The sequence below is a fragment of the Schistocerca gregaria genome, chromosome 2, assembly GCF_023897955.1.
Source record: "Schistocerca gregaria isolate iqSchGreg1 chromosome 2, iqSchGreg1.2, whole genome shotgun sequence".
Lineage (NCBI taxonomy): Eukaryota > Metazoa > Arthropoda > Insecta > Orthoptera > Acrididae > Schistocerca > Schistocerca gregaria.
This window is the reverse complement of record NC_064921.1, coordinates 87,849,310-87,865,880: the sequence shown is the minus strand read 5'-3', so window position 1 is coordinate 87,865,880 and position 16,571 is coordinate 87,849,310. Positions and strand designations below refer to the sequence as shown.

The 16,571-nt window shown below is 37.7% G+C and overlaps 1 protein-coding gene across 5 annotated transcripts in view; it reads left to right on the top strand.

The window, feature by feature from the left end:
- Nucleotides 1-10,951, top strand: part of LOC126336381 (KICSTOR subunit 2-like) — a 61,952-nt gene extending 51,001 nt beyond the window's left edge. For all 5 annotated transcript variants that reach the window (XM_049999997.1, XM_049999998.1, XM_049999995.1 and 2 more), the window contains exons 8-9: nt 4,045-4,146; nt 10,136-10,951. In XM_049999997.1, the coding sequence (XP_049855954.1) occupies nt 4,045-4,146; nt 10,136-10,306 (273 nt within the window). In that variant the 3' untranslated portion in view covers nt 10,307-10,951. The remainder of the gene's footprint in view (nt 1-4,044; nt 4,147-10,135) is intronic.
- Nucleotides 10,952-16,571: the final 5,620 nt, after the last annotated feature.

The window sequence follows — 16,571 nt, the reverse complement described above, 5'->3', positions numbered from 1 at the left end:
GAAAAACGAAAAAAGGATTTCCTGAGGGATTTGCATGTGGATAATTTGAAGCAAATTCAGCCGAAAAAATACACACTAAAAAAAAATTTGGAGTTTGGCTTTTTATATCTCTGGAAGTAATTGCGGGATATATCTGAAACCTTTCATGTAATAACTTACTAATACAAGGTCTTAGGATATAAAATTTCATCCTCTTATTGTTTTCCAGTACTTTAAAAACTGTGGACAAAGTTGAAGATGCCAAAAATGGCTATTTTTTATCCACTTTAAAAAAATTCTTCTGCAAACTCCTTTAAACAATTTTCATTAAAAAGACCATATTCTAAACCATCTAAAAAAACTCTTTGGTTTTGCAATGTGAGCATATAAAGCCATAAAAAAGAACAACACAGTTGTGTGCGATGAAAATGGGCATGTATTCTGACAGTAATCAAGTTAAATCTGACATCTTTTACTATGTTCTGCAGCTGTTTAGTAATCTCTGTGGAAGACAATATTAAAAGTCCTGATTACTAGGAAATGAGCTTGATTCAGAAAAACTGCAAGTAAGCAGTTTTATGCATCTCTACAGCAATCGGGCCCTCAAAATTCTTTTTATAAAAAATGAGATGGTGTGAGGAATGAAGTAAAAAGAATATTTTTCTCTTTTTGTGGCTCTAATAATCTGATGTAATCACTTGTGAAAACTATAATTTTTTTGGGTTCTGCCTTCTCAAAATTACTTCCCAAACTGTCTCATCAGTGACATCGCCTGGCTCACAGTATAGTTTTCATTGTGACATTCCATAGCAAGAAAATTCAAGTAGGCTGAAGTAAATATAAGCTTAGGATCCTAAAAGAGACCTCTTCTAGTTTTGGCTTCGACACTTCTATGTATCATCATCTCGGGATCTTGGAATCCTGCAGTAAAGAAAATTCAGTGGTGGCTGTTGCACAACTACCAGACCTGGCTCCTATGACGATGGGGATTCTGGTTTTCTCACTTCAAAACAAAAAGTCAATGGTTAGCCACAGTGGACCAACACAAACAATTTCATGTGTACGCTAGTGTTCCACATTAACTACAAACAATGCTAACAGAAAGTACACTATATACCTTAAACCAGAAATAAACTAGCAATCAATAACATTACACAACAGAAAAGCATACTAATAATTCTCTATAACTTAAATCCATTCCAAAAAATGTAAGGAAGACTCCTGTGAACTTCACCAAAATTTACACTATGTCAGAGTGGTGTAAAATCTACAGACTGTTTCTATGATGTGTGCTGAAGTTGTCATCGAGCAACTTTACTGCCACGATCTACATTGTCTTGGTAATGCACAGTTAAATTGTGAGATTTATAACTAGTTTGATTTTGTAGTTATAGCAGTGAAAACAGACTGAAATATGTCATGATGAGTTGTGACACAAGACACCAGTTTCTTGAAACTTTTCAAGTTATTCAGACTTTCTGATTTCATATCTTCATGACATTTGGTATTGCCTTCCCCAGAGAGTATTAAACAGTTATAGAACATAATAAAAGATGTCAGATATAACTTGAGTACCAGCGTTAAATGGGCCATTTTCAATGCACCTCCACCTTTTTTTTTTAGGGCCTTATATGCTCATATTACAAAACCAAATATAGTTTTTAGGTGGTTTCGAACATGGTATTTCTAATGAAAAAGATTTAAAAGAGTTTACAGAAGTCTTTTTTTTTTTGTGAAAGTGGGCCAAAAATAGCCAATTTTGGCATTTTTTTGAAGTCTTCAACTTTGCTCTCAGTTTGTAAACTATTGGAAAACAGTAGAAGAAGGATTTTTTATTTTTATTTTTAGACTTGTTATTAGTAAGTTATCATGTGCAAGGTTTCAGACGTATCCTGCAATGATAGAAAAAGTTAAACTCCTCCCTCCCCTCCCCCTCTTGAACTTCAAGTCTCTATTTCTTCCCCTGACTTTGCTTCAAATTATCCATATGCAAGTTGCTCAGGAACTTTTTAAACTCCTATTTGTAAGTTATCATGTGCAAGGTTTCAGATGTATCCCGCAATGATAGAAAAAGCTAAATTCCCCCCCCCCCCCCCCCTTCAACTGCAAGTGTCTATTCTTTTGGGCGACTGTGCTTCAAATTATCCATATGCAAGTTGCTCAGGAAATATTTTTTATTGTTATTATTTCACTTAAGAGAGCACAAAAAGGTGTACAAGATGACCCGATTTTCTTTCTTTCAAATACAAATTTCCAGAGATCGTATGTCTCAAAGTTGCCAAAACCTCACAGGTGCACTGTTTTTAGTTACACTATGGTACACTAGTTAATGATTATGAAACTTTATAAGTGTTCATTGAAAACATGTGTGATTGTTCATACAAAATTTCATCAAAATCTGTAGTGGTCATGTGGGAACCTGTAGACCACTTGGCATGGAGTTGAGCCACACTCTAATGCCACAGAGGCATTCTTTTACCCCATCGAACCCTGTGCAGTAATTCCAGCAACACTTTATTGTTTATGTCTTGTAAAAGTCATTTTCATGATCTAACCCCATGGTAAGGACAGCTGCTGCTATTTGCTCCCAAACCTCAACATTTGCTCACACATCTGTTTCACATGGTCCTCTCAACTCAACAAAGTACCAAGTACCTCCCTATAGCCTTGCCACTCATGGGCACTGCGTCTGCAGAGGGCACCAGGAGCTATTTAAATATGCTGATCACCTTGTGAGAATCTTTTTCAGGCAGACCATAAACCCCTCCGTTGGTCCAAACACAGACACTACACCATTTCTTGTTGTGACATCAACAAACCTATCATGAATGTGAACCAGTCACTGACTAGAATTCTTCATGTCACCCAGGAATTGAAAACCTATATGATGTCTTTCATCTGGGCTCCAACTACTTCCGTTGTGCTTTGGAATGGGCAATATCATAACCAAAACCCTACTTTTTGTCCTTCAGAGTAATATCCTGGCGCCTATGAAACATACACATTATCCTGTTCCAGAGATATAGTGTCTCGCTCCAAGTCCTGCAACCCTATATACTAATCTCCTGTGGGTTCAGTCTAGCAATGAACTTTTCATAGCCATCCCATCTTAGGGCCTCATATAAAACCCGCCTTGTCATATACCAGCTATGCTGTCACATCCAATCATGGTACTATATGGTTATTGCAACCAAGCAGTTACCTTCCTCCACACTTACTAAACAATGACTGACTGTAAACCCAACTGCGTCTACCCCACAATGGCATTAAATCCAGTAGCTATTTCAGTACTTTCAGCTTGTGTCATTTAATTAGAATTCCTCCTCCCACCCTATGGCTCCCCTTCTCCAACAGTTCTGTAAACTCCTCCAGCATATCCTTCATTAATGCCCCCTAGTGTAAACCAATCTCTCTCTCTCTCTCTCTCTCTCACTCATACACCATTTTCTCTCAGTTTTGTGGTTTTTATGTTTTACCACTGTCATTGTGGGTCACCTGTCTCACTTTCTTCTGCCTCTCATTATGTCGCTACTCCCACCCCCCAATGCTTTGCTTTGTACATCATTTGCCACTGTGTGTGTGTGTGTGTGTGTGTGTGTGTGTGTGTGTGTGTGTGTTTGGGGAAAGGGGGGAACCATGCATGCACACACGTGATGAGCAGATTATACTTCTGCTGCTTGTTTGAGCACTACGTTCACAATATGGTTTTGTATTTAATGCAAAAAATTACTGGCTAATTTTATTCAGTCTGCCATATTTTTGTAGTTTTTTTTAATCAACTACCATAGCAGTAATTCTTTCCAAATTTAGATTTATTCTTCATTTGTGTACCCATAGTTGCAGTTATTTAAGGTATTTCTAATCCATCGTTCCTTGTTTAGCATTTTTTAATAGTTGAAAATCTAGATTTGAAATATCTCTAATAATTGAGTTATTCATTTTATTGTGCTTTGCTTTTCATTGTGGCATCAATTCATAGCTTTTCATTGTGCCATCAATTCCAATTTTTATATTTGAAAACATTAACTCCCTCCCTGGCTCAAAATGCATATTGTATGTTCGCAGCAAAAACCTGTAAATTACCTGCCAATTATTGTCAATGTTATACAAGAAAATGCAGCTGAATTGATGGCAATGGATCAAGTGATATATCATTTCTGCCCAAGAGTAAGTAGATACCACTTTTTACTTTATATAAGCAAAAATATTCCCCAAGTCTCAGATATTCTCTAGTCTCTTCACCAAAATCATTATAATTGGCTGTTGTATGTGCTTTCCTGGGAGATGGAAGAACCCACTTCCATTTTGATGTTTGTAGTCTGGGAAGGTGCTACTTACATAAAGTTGTTAATTTACAAATCCAACTACTATTTCACTGATAAGAAAACAAACTGTGACACAGTAATGTGTAACCATAGAGAAATCCCATAAATTTTATGTATTTTGTGTGGCTCTTGAATATGACACAGTTATAATGCATACATCAGAGATAGTACTCTCAACATGGATGACGTGTAATAATATTTTAATTATTTAAAATATTGACAGCAATGTTCTTGACATGAACAAATGAAATGAATATATTCTGTAATGTATTAATTCATATGTCAGCTCATTCAATATTTACATTAGCCGGGACAGAAAGGCCTCTAACAATGAACCAAATTGGACAAAACTTCTTTTTTTATACAGGGTGTCCCACTTGAAAGAGGGCCCACAAACACGTGTAGCAATTCTGCTGAAATTGCACCATGTAATTAGTGATGTTTGACATGGCTACACTGCACTCTGCAAAATCATTTGGCGCAGCTGTGTTTCCTCAAGTCGCTGTGTCTGGAGCCCAGTGTTTAGTGACAATGTATAGCTACTCTGTCAGAGCGTGTGTTCCTTGTGAAACAATATTGGATTACTTGTTTCATTAAGACATGTCAGCAAATGGTTGTTGAACAGTTTGGTGACCAGCATATACGTCTAAGTGCTCCATACAAAAGTTATTGAACAAAATTGAGAGCACTGGAACAGGGTTGGATCTTCAAGACAGGGGTTGGCTGCCATTATTCTTAGAAAAAGTGACTGTTGTGAAACAACCTGCAAAGTCTGTTCAATGTTTATCTTCAGGAATGTAGAATGTTACAGAGCTGTGAAGAAAGCGTTCATGTATCTATACAGGTTTACAGTTGTTCAGGAACTCATTGTCAATGATAAAGACAAACGCATTATATTTTGCTGTTGGTTTCGGCAATTTATTGTCCAGAGGCCAGGAATATTGCAGTAAACATGGTTCAGCGATGAGGTGTGGTTCCACCTGGGTGGCTTTGTAAACTCTCAGACTACACATTTGTGGTGTAACGAAATTCCACATGCACTGGTCAAGCAATCCCTTCATTCACAAAAGATTGGAGGGTTCTGTGCAATATCACAGCATCGCATCGGACCAATTTTTTTTCGAGTCTACTGTGACAAATGCATTTTACATCAAAGTGTTTCAGGAATTTGTGAACCAGTTGCATAATGAAGAACTTATCCTCGGCTGGTACCAATGGGTTGGTGCCACACACCACACATTTCGAGTGACTGGGGCTGAGGTCAAATCATTTTTCTGCGGCAGAGTGTTTTTGAAAGGAATGTGGCCCCCAGGGTCACCTGATTTAACACCACCTGACTTATTCCTCTGGGGTGGCATAAAGGACAAGGTCTACAGGATCAACCCACAAAACTTGGAAGTTTTATGAGAGAACATCATCTGCAAAATCCAGGCAGTGACACAAGTGGTTCTGCCAGCAACATTTGAGAATCTGCAGTGTTGTGTTCACCCGTGTTTACAAGTCTTTGGGGGCGGGGGGTCACTTCCAGCACCTTTTGTGATTCACCTTTATTTCCCCATGAATGAGGCATGACATGTTCATTTCATTTCATTATTTTTTATGCAAAACCTTTAAGTGTAATTTAAGCAAATGTTTGTTTGTGGGGCCTCTTTTGAGTGGGGCGCCCTATAGTATGTAACACCTACTTTTAGATGCTGTTGTGCAACTAAAATGGAACCTGTGTCATAGCAATGGTGTGCCTATCACTCCAAATACTGCTGATTTAGACCCAATCATTTGGATGAACATATGTTTCTTTTTTTGCTTTTTATATCCAGTCCTATCTCCATTGTTACAACCATTCTTCTTTTCTTCATTTGTTTACTGTATGGTTATACGAGGGTCATCCACAAAGTAAGTCCTGCTTCTATTTCTATCCGCGGCAGCTACAATCGCAGTTCCAAGCATGCGCGGCAGTTATTCTGACTCAAGGAGAAGACATTTATGCCATTTTCAGATTGCTGCTGCCGATGTGTGCTTTTTAGTGCTTCTTTATAATGTCAGCCGTAATTGAAAATGTCGCTGCGTGTGAAATGAGATCTGTGATTCATTTTCTAAATGAAAAGAAAGTTAAACCGAAGGAAATTCATCAGCAAATCTGCAAGGTTTACGGACAAAATGCTGTGAGTGATTCATGGTTAGAAGATGGGTCAGACTGTTCAATGAAGGACATGATCAAGTGCACGATGAAGAATGGAGTGGACTCCCGCCTGTGCTTACTGAACTGGTTCACACAATTGAAGAGAAGATTAAGCACAACCATAAGTTTACACTCAGTGCCCTTGCTATGGAAGTTCTGCAAATCTCATGATGACTGATTCATGATATTGTTACTGAAAAACTGAAATTTTGAAAACTTTGCTCAAATTGGGTATCCAAAATTCTTACTGAACAACACAGAAAACAACAGATGAGCAGTGCACTTCAGTTTTTGACACACTACAATGAAGAAGGCAATGGTTTTCTTTCTTGGATAGTCATGGGGGATGAAAATTGGGTATCGTATGACACCCCTGAAACAAAATTGCAGCCAGTGGAATGGAGGCACACTTCATCCCCAACGAAGGTTAAGCCGAAGTAAATCTGACACCTCGAAAAGTCGTGTGCACTGCTTTTTGGGACAGAAAAGGCATTTTGACGATTGATTTCTTACCATGAGGCCGAACAATCAATGCACATGGTTACTTCGAGACCATTAAGATATTGCGCCACGCGATACAGAACAAGCGCCAAGGATTGCTGTCTCTGGGACACGTTTGATCATCCTTCGTACAACCCGGACCTCGCTCCTGGCAACTTTCATCTCTTCTTACACCTAAAGTGTGTCCTTGGTGGTCAACTGTCAAAAGGTGTTGTTTTTTTTCCACGATAATGCCCGACCTCACATGCCGAATGTGACCAAAGAAGCACTACAAAGCACACGTCGGTAGCAGCGATCTGAAAATGGTGTACATGTCTTCTCCTTGAGTCAGAGTAACTGCCGCACATGCTCGGAACTGCAATCGTAGTGCTGCTGCAGATAGAAATAGAAACAGAACTTTCTTTGTGGACGACCCTTGTAGAAATTCTTTTCCACTGTTTTGAGTCATGTTTCATCATTTTCCTTTCTTGTATTTGTTTCTCAGTCTGGCACACAAGTAACACAGCTGACTGCAGGGACAAGATTATGAATCCTGAGATTTTCCATCATACCTCTTCTTAAGATAAGATTTTTTGAGATTTTTCACTTTTATGATACTTTGTTTAACAAGTGAATAACACCTGGTGTATTTATAGGACAAAATATTTTCTGTTGCTTACCTCTTTCAGTATGACACCAAAGAAAACACATTTCCATGGATTATGTTGAGTTTCCAATTTGTCTCATGCGATTCGGTGATATCATTTTTTCCCTATCAGTGTTCCACCTCCCATGAAACCACCCCAGATAGAGATTTTTATAGAAAAAGGCTATGTAACACAATGTAGTTACGATTTTGCCTTTGGAGATCTGATTCTCACAGTCACAACAATATGCTTCACATAAGTGCCTGCAAAACAACAATCCTTTGCAGAGTCTACATAGATTAAAACCATTAATAAAGATGCAGTAATTTTTTTAATTTACTATGCTGTTCCTTAGGTTTTCTGCTGTGATGTTTTCTGGCTTCATTCATTTGTGATGAATTCAGTTTATCATCTTTAGTCTAAGAAGCAAACAGTGATCTGAAATTTATATGAAAATTTAAGTGTTTTCCAGTAATTTGGGAACAAATATTGGGTAATGTTTTTCTGATTGATTAATTAAACTGATTTCTATGAGTAGGTTTAGCAACAAGATGATGTCATGGGAGTCCATCATGACCATAAAAAACTGTCAGGTTTATCTTTGAGTGCTCTTTCCATTGATTAACCGTTTGAGATGATTATTTTAGTGTTTTTGCCCAGCTTACTGGCAGTAGCATATAGGGTCAGCTGGTAAAGGAATGCATAGTTTCATTAAAATTGCTGTTGTGTAGCAATAATTTTTCCAAAATTAATTAAATGATTGAGAATTTAATAATAGACTTTTATTATATTTAAATCACACGTGAGCCCAACAGAAGAAATCTCAGTGTGTTATACTTTGAAACAATATTCAAAAGAAAGTCATACACTAAGTTCTTTCTCATGAGTTTTCAGTATTTCTCCTACAAGAAGTTACTAAAATGTACACTTATTTCTTCCTTTATCTTCTCACTGGTTTGATAAACAATAAATGCATTGTGTACTGAAATATTCATGACCTTTATAACCATTTTCATGTAGCACATTACACGATTTTTTTTCCCTTCCATTACAAAAGTTTGTAATTTCTAATTTCTTCCAACTCACTATCATTCCAACATAGATCAAAATGGAGCATTATACATCTGACTTTTGGTCATCTTAGTACAGGTTTATAAATGCAAAATCGAATAGAGGTAATGCAGAAGTTGAGTTAATAATCAAAAAGAAAATACGAATGTGGCTAAACTCCTATGGACAGCATAGTGAACACATTACACAGCAAAGAGGATCCAACCCAGTGGTACAACATTATGTGCCCAATAGCTCTGCAGATGAATTCATTAAGGGGTCAAATATTGCACCCTCTGACCCATAGATGAGATCTTCCCAAATAATCCTCCCTTAGGGATCTGAATGGGGACTATTTTACTTCCATAATATTTTACCCAAGAGGATGATATCATCGTTAAAACATAAAACAGAGGTGCATCTCCTTAGGAAATAATAACAGCTGTAGTTTTCCCTTGCTTTCAGCCATTTGCAGTGCCAATAAGGCCATGTTTGCTTATGTTACAAGGCCAGAATAATCAATAATTCAGACTGTTGTCTCACCAACTTTTGAAAAGGCCGCTGTCCTTCTGGTAATCTGTCCTCTATTCCAAAATAGTTGCTTATAGGGTACAGGTATCTATCATTGAGCCATACAAACCACAAACCATTCCACTGCAGCAAGGTTCAAGGGGATTGATAATTACAATAACTACTGTCATTTTGGCCATCTGTGGAACATGATGTTTCAACTCTCTCTCTCTCTCTCTCTCTCTCTCTCTCTCTCTCTCTCTCTCTGTGTGTGTGTGTGTGTGTGTGTGTGTGTGTGTGTGTGTGTGTGTGTGTGTGTGAGTGTGTGTGTGTAGGGAGGGGGGGAGATATCAGAAAGATAGTGAAGTTCCCATTCATTTTTTTGTGTGCCTGTCGATGACTCGACATTTTTACTGTGTGGTGAGCTGTTTCTTTACTCATAGATTATTTGTATTCAGCCACAATGTTCCTTACCATATCAGTAATGATATTTAATAGTGGTAAGCAAGTTGATCTGAAATTTTAGTTTCTGTGTGCTCTGCAATTGTAAATCTATAAAAGCAGTTCTCCATTTTTGAGAAGCAGTGAACAAGAAGAATTTTTTGTGGTATAAAAAGGGCATACTCATCTAACAATATGGCACATATTAACTGGCTTATCTCAAAAGTCAGGGTAGACATTAACCACACAAATTAGTCATTCCAGAGATCCTGTTTGATACTGACTGGAAACTTTTTAGGTGTCCTTGCAAGATTATTATTGAAGATGACAGACAAATACTACCAATAAATGCAGTCTATATGAAAATTGTGCCAAATATCTGTACAGTAGTATAAAATTGACAGTATGAAGACATCTGATGCAAAACTATTTAAAAATGGCAAACTGTGTTATTAGCTTCTCTGACATATTTATAATGATTATAAATTTTATATTATGATTATTATTGCTCCTTTGTGTTACAGGACAGGACAACATATTTCTTGTCCAGTGTTGATCCACGAATAACACTGGTTGTTATTTTTGACTGTAAGAAAACAGAGAAGGAAACAAACATAACACACTTTATTACAGATATTAGCTCACAACTACGCTGTAATAAAGTGTTTGCCAACCTGAAGCCGTCATCAAAATAAAATGAGCACCAATGTATCAGTACAAGTTTTGCATATTGCAACAGTGGTGTACTTGGAAGTAGGATATTTTGAACTGTTTTTAATTCCAAAGTTACCAGTTTTATGCAGAATATCTTTTGCCTTCAGCAAGTAATTGATGTACCTTTTAACAATAGTTAGTTTTAATAATGTTAATGGCTGTGATAATTGTTTTTACATAATTAAAAGTTTTATTTTACTACAGCAAACATTCTTATCTCTTGCATACTTTTATAAGATTGTGTACAAATGTAACGTATTTTATTGCTGGATGTTAGCTTGTAGGTCTGCTCCAATAATTTCTTTGTTAGCTTCAAGTCAAGACCACAAATTGAAATGGACACTAACACACATAAGTGGTGAACATCGCACCAGGTTAGATAGAACCAGATGTGTATCCAAAACTGTCCAATGTTGAATGGAACTATTTGTTAAGTGAGTAATCTTCATGTAAAATACTTTTTGAATCTGCATATCACAATTGGTGTATGTTTTAATAGGAATTACTTTTAATATATTGATGGCTGTGGAAAATAACCTTGAGAGATTAAAATTTTATTTTATTACTATTATGGAATTTGCAGTGTACATATTGGAATAAATCTGAATATAGTTATTTTAAAATTCTTTCTTTGTTTAATCTTTTATTGTTTACTGCAGTAACGCAGACAATTATTTTGTGATACAGCAAGATGATTAACTCTGTTTAAGATAAAAATATGCCAGTCGATAGCTGTGAACAGAAAGCAGGCAGGTATTCTGGTAGGCAAAACGCACACACACACTCTCTCTCTCTCTCTGCCTGGACTATAATGTAGTGACAACATAGCCTGTGCAGATTTACAGCATGGTGGACATTATACTTGTTTGTGTGCCTTTTGACCTGTCTTCAGAAAGTGCATTAATTCTATATTTATTATCCATTTATAAAGAGAAACTACCTCTTCAGCACTGCCTTGATAAAAGGCCCAAACTAATAAATTAAGCGTATCTACATTTTTTAAGTCTTTGGAAAAGTAATATAGCTTTTCACTGAATCTTTCTACAACACATACCGGAATTTTTTTAAATCTAACACAACAATTTGGAAAGAGCCGGTTTCATTGTTTGTTCCTAAACCTGACAACTGAAATCTAATGCAACTTCTTTATGTGACCTTCATGGACATTCAGGGTTGGTTGGTTGGTTTGGGGAAGGAGACCAGACAGCGAGGTCATCGGTCTCATCAGATTAGGGAAGGACGGGGAAGGAAGACGGCCGTGCCCTTTGAAAGGAACCATCCCGGCATTTGCCTGGAGCGATTTAGGGAAATCACGGAAAACCTAAATCAGGATGGCCGGACGCGGGATTGAACCGTCGTCCTCTCGAATGCGAGTCCAGTGTCTAACCACTGCGCCACCTTGCTCGGTGACATTCAGGGACTAAGAGCTCTTATCCACTTAAAGATTGCTAACCAGCCAGTGATATTTTTCATTTTTACTGCTATAAACCTGTATTGTAATCCTCCAAATCAAAATACTCCTGCTCACATGTTCTTGTTATCGCTTGCTGTCATTCTGATGACATAAAAACATTCAGCTTTTTATGTTATAGTTAGTCTTCTCTAGAAAACATAAACCTACTTTTTCCTTCAATGTCAGCACTTTTATCTTCCTTTTTTTTAAAAAAAAAAAAATAACACTGTGCCTGTTGACCGAGCCTATTAATAACAGTGTTAGTCTGCTTGGCAGAAAAACCCGAAAAGACAGGAACAACTTGGTCCGACGAGTGGAAAAGAACCTGTTCTGAGAGAAGTTTCTTTCATTTGTGATAGTTGGAATTTCTGTTAGTTACATGAGTGTAAAGTGAAAATCTCTCATTCTGGGACAGAGATGGCATTGATATCCAATGAAAATTTGATTTTATTATATTGGCACTTGCGGCACTAGAATTTAAGCCAAGTGTTACTGTGATCCAATTAGTATCTTCTTGATCCAATTGGAGTGTGAAATAACATTTCTAGAATGGCATATCCCACTTCCAAGCTTCTGAGACAATGAAAGACGTTTGTGACATAGTAGTAAGAAAATGTCGATACATCTCAGTGTGGGAGATATACTAATACGTGCAGATGGAAGAACTGTTTGAACCTATCACTTCTACAATGCGAGACTGTGAGTGAGCATCTCCACCTTCTGTATGGGGCCACTTGCTCCTAGGAATCATGCTTTCAGGTTGTTTAGAAGACAAGGAGAAAAAGAGGAATGGTCATAGCTACAATAGACGCCATAAAAAATTTCTCTCGAATTTGCTTATGTAAAATACGCTTTTCTTTATCTTGCACAAGCTACATATATTTAAGATGCCCACTTAGTGTATGAAGTGGTGCTGTTGTAAAATAAAATGTGAATACAGAAATTTTAAAATTCAGTTGTTTACTACATTGAAATTACTTGGAGGACAATTAACACTCTCTTTCAGCACTCATTCAAACAGGAGGAGACGAAATTCTGTGAAGATTTGTGGAGCACGGTTGGGTGGACTTGACTAGCAGGTCCACCTCAACAAAAATGAAGAAAAGGTGACTGAAAGAAGTCTTATTAAATAAAGCTACTGATATCAAATGTAGGAGGGTTACAGATCATACACAGGAAATGGAGAATACTAAAGCCATGCTAAAAACCATTGTGGTTCTATTTTGATAAGGGGATGTAGGTGAAGGATACAGATTAGTGGTGGCAGAGAAAGAGAGAATAAGAATATTTAACTGCAATTTCATCAGAATAATTTAGTAAAACTGTCATTTCCAAGAGACCGGTACCAACAATAAACAATAAAGAAGAATAGACATACCCAGTGTAGGACAAAAAATTGAATTATAAGAAGAAAAGTAACTCCAGATACGACCTACTAGAAGAATTTAAAAAAAACTGAATGAAAAAGGGAACTTTGAGATTGTACTTTGTTGTCCATAGCAACTTGGACAACAGTAATAGATATTACTGTGTTCAAGTCAAACTAGACATAGAAATGCTAGAAGAGTTCATCATTTGACTAAGAAGATTTCCTGACTTAGGTCAGGGGGCTACAACTGACTCAGCAGTTCTCGACACCACTAACTACCACAGCCAGTGATCGACGTGATGATGACTCAACTCCATGCAGCATCCATGATGCAGTTCATTGACATGCTGCATCAGCTACGCATTTGCTACTAGTTGGTATTACACTGTTGAGAGCTGTTTTCCTAATCCAGTGATCTCTACTCAGCCCAGAACTGAGATTTCATTTGCTATGTTTGTGTTTAAACTTTCACAAAACTGAAAGGGTGTAGAAGGGTAGCCCAGCAAGTGATATTATTGAAGTACTTTTAAATGTAGATATTAATTTTTTGTTAAAAGTTGTGTGCCAGTTTGGTCTAGGAAGAATAAGTGGCTTTCATGAAGGCTCAAGCAGAGAAATTAAAAGTTTGACAAGCTGTCTAACAGTATTACAAGCCAAGAACAAGCATTGTCTGATTTTTGACAAGGGGAGGTGGTAGCTAAGAATGTAGATAAAACCTCTGATGTAGGAGAGACTTTATTACAACTATTGTAAGAGCTACAGACTCGGATAAAAAAACAATGCGACTTCAGGAAGTAGGTTCAGGAACAGATTGAAGAGGTAAGTGATAAGATGCAACAAATAAAAAATCGTCAAATCTTGAATTAGCAAGTATTCATAGTCAAATCGCAGATATGCAAGGCCGAGTAGAGGTGTTAGAAAAAGGTAGAAAATTGGTGAAACAATTCGTGCCCCAAACTCTTGCAATAGTTTGGAGAAGCATCCGTAGGAACTAGTGCACCAGAAAGTACAAGGAAAAGTAGACACTATCAGTGTTACATGTAATTATGTGGACAATATTGAAGAAAACCAAAAATCATTGCAAAACTTGATTTGATAAATAGAAAGAACCATAGGAGGGCTTGGCAAGAGGTCAATTGCTGGTGACAATGGGATGTCAGGTAATTGACCAGAACTTCAACTCAGAACAGCACTGAAACTTGATGAGGAAGTACACCCTACCTGTTTTCAAAGATACTCATCAAACTGTGGGCCACAGGCCCCAATCAATTTTCCATGCGGTCTTTACATTTTATGATAATATGCATATAGCAGCTAACAGCTGAATCCAAAATGTCAATAACTGTAAGAGCTTCTTAAAAGTGCAATTTTCTTGTTCAATAGCAAATAAAAATACTTAGACAGTAATATTATAAGATGTGCTTAGTTTGAATTGACATTCCTGAATTCAGCCATGAGGTAAGTAAAGTTGGCTGCTTATCTCTAGTGCAGAGGGGAAAGTAGCATGGTCGCAGCAGTGTTAGAAGTTTTTGTAAGAGGGGAATATTTTGCTGCTTGCCTTCCACTGCTGACAGCTCAGTGGCCTGTCTGCCTCATATCAATCAGCTGTTGTCTTATAAATTTCAAACAGAAGTAACGGGGTTTCATGAATGTTTATTATAGAGATCACAACGGAGGGGCATCTGTTGAAAGGCCACACAAACGGGTGGTTCCTGAAGAGGGGCAGCAGCCTTTTCAGTAGTTGCAGGGGCAACAGTCTGGAAGATTGACTGATCTGGCCTTGTAACTCTAACCAAAACAGTCTTGTGTGCTGGTACTGCGGACGGCTGAAAACGAGGGGAAACTACAGCGGTAATTTTTCCCACGGGCATGCAGCTTTACTGTATGGTTAAATGATGATTGCATCCTCTTAGGTAAAATATCCTGGAGGTAAAATAGTCCCCCTTTCGGATCTCCAGGCAGGAACTACTCAAGAGGACATCGTTATCAGGAGAAAGAAAACTGGTGTTCTAGGGACTGAAGCGTGGAATGTCAGATCCCTTAATCAGGCAGGTAGGTTAGAAACTTTAAAAAGGGAAATGGATAGGTTTAAAGTTAGATATAGTCGGAATTAGTGAAGTTCGCTGGCAGGAGGAACAAGACTTTTGGTCAGGCGAATACAGGGTTATAAATACAAAATCAAATAGGGGTAATGCAGGAGTAGGTTTAATAATGAATTAAAAAAAATAGGAGTACGGGTAAGCTACTACACATAGCATAGTGAACGCATTATTGTCGCCAAGGTAGACATGAAGCCCATGCCTACTACTGTAGTACAAGTTTATATGCCAAGCTCTGCAGATGATGAAGAAATGTATGATGAAATGAAAGAAGTTATTCAGATAGTCAAGGGAGACAAAAATTTAATAGTCGCAGGTGACTGGAATTCGGTAGTAGGAAAAGGGAGAGAAGGAAACGTAGTAGGTGAATATGGAATGGGGGTGAGGAATGAAAGAGGAAGCCACCTGGTAGAATTTTGCACAGAGCATAACTTTAATCATAGCTAACACTTGGTTGAAGAATCATAAAAGAAGGCCGTTCACATGGAAGAAGCCTGGAGATACTGACAGGTTTCAGTTAGATTATATAATGGTAAGACAGAGATTTAGGAACCAGGTCTTACATTGTAAGACATTCCCAGGGGCAGATGTGCACTCTGACCACAATCTGTTGGTTATGAACTGTAAATTAAAACTGAAGAAACTGCAAAAAGGTGGGAATTTAAGGATATGGGACCTGGATAAATTGACTAAACCAGAGGTTGTACAGAGTTTCAGGGAGAGCATAAGGGAATGATTGACAGGAATGGGGGAAAGAAATACAGTAGAAGAAAAATGGATAGCTTTGAGGGTTGAAGTAGTGAAGGCAGCAGAGGATCAAGTAGGTAAAATGACGAGGGCTACTAGAAATCCTTGGGTACAGAAGAAATATTGAATTTAATTGATGAAAGCAGAAAATATAAAAATGCAGTAAATGAAGCAGGCAAAAAGGAATACAAACATCTCAAAAATGAGATTGACCGAAAGTATAAAACTGCTAAGCAGGGATGGCTAGAGGGCAAATGTAAGGATGTAGAGGGTTATCTCACTAGGGGTAAGATAGATACTGCCTACAGGAAAATTAAAGAGACCTTTGGAGAAAAGAGAACCACTTGTATGAATATCAAGAGCTCAGATGGAAACCCAGTTCTAAGCAAAGAAGGGCAAGCAGAAAAGGGGAAGGAGTATATATAGGATATATACCAGGGCGATGTACTTGAGGGCAATACTACAGAAATGGAAGAGGATGTAGATGACGATGAAATTGGATATATGATACTGCGTGAAGAGTTTGACAGAGCACAGAGAGACCCGAGCCGAAACAAGGCCCCGGGAGTAGACAACAT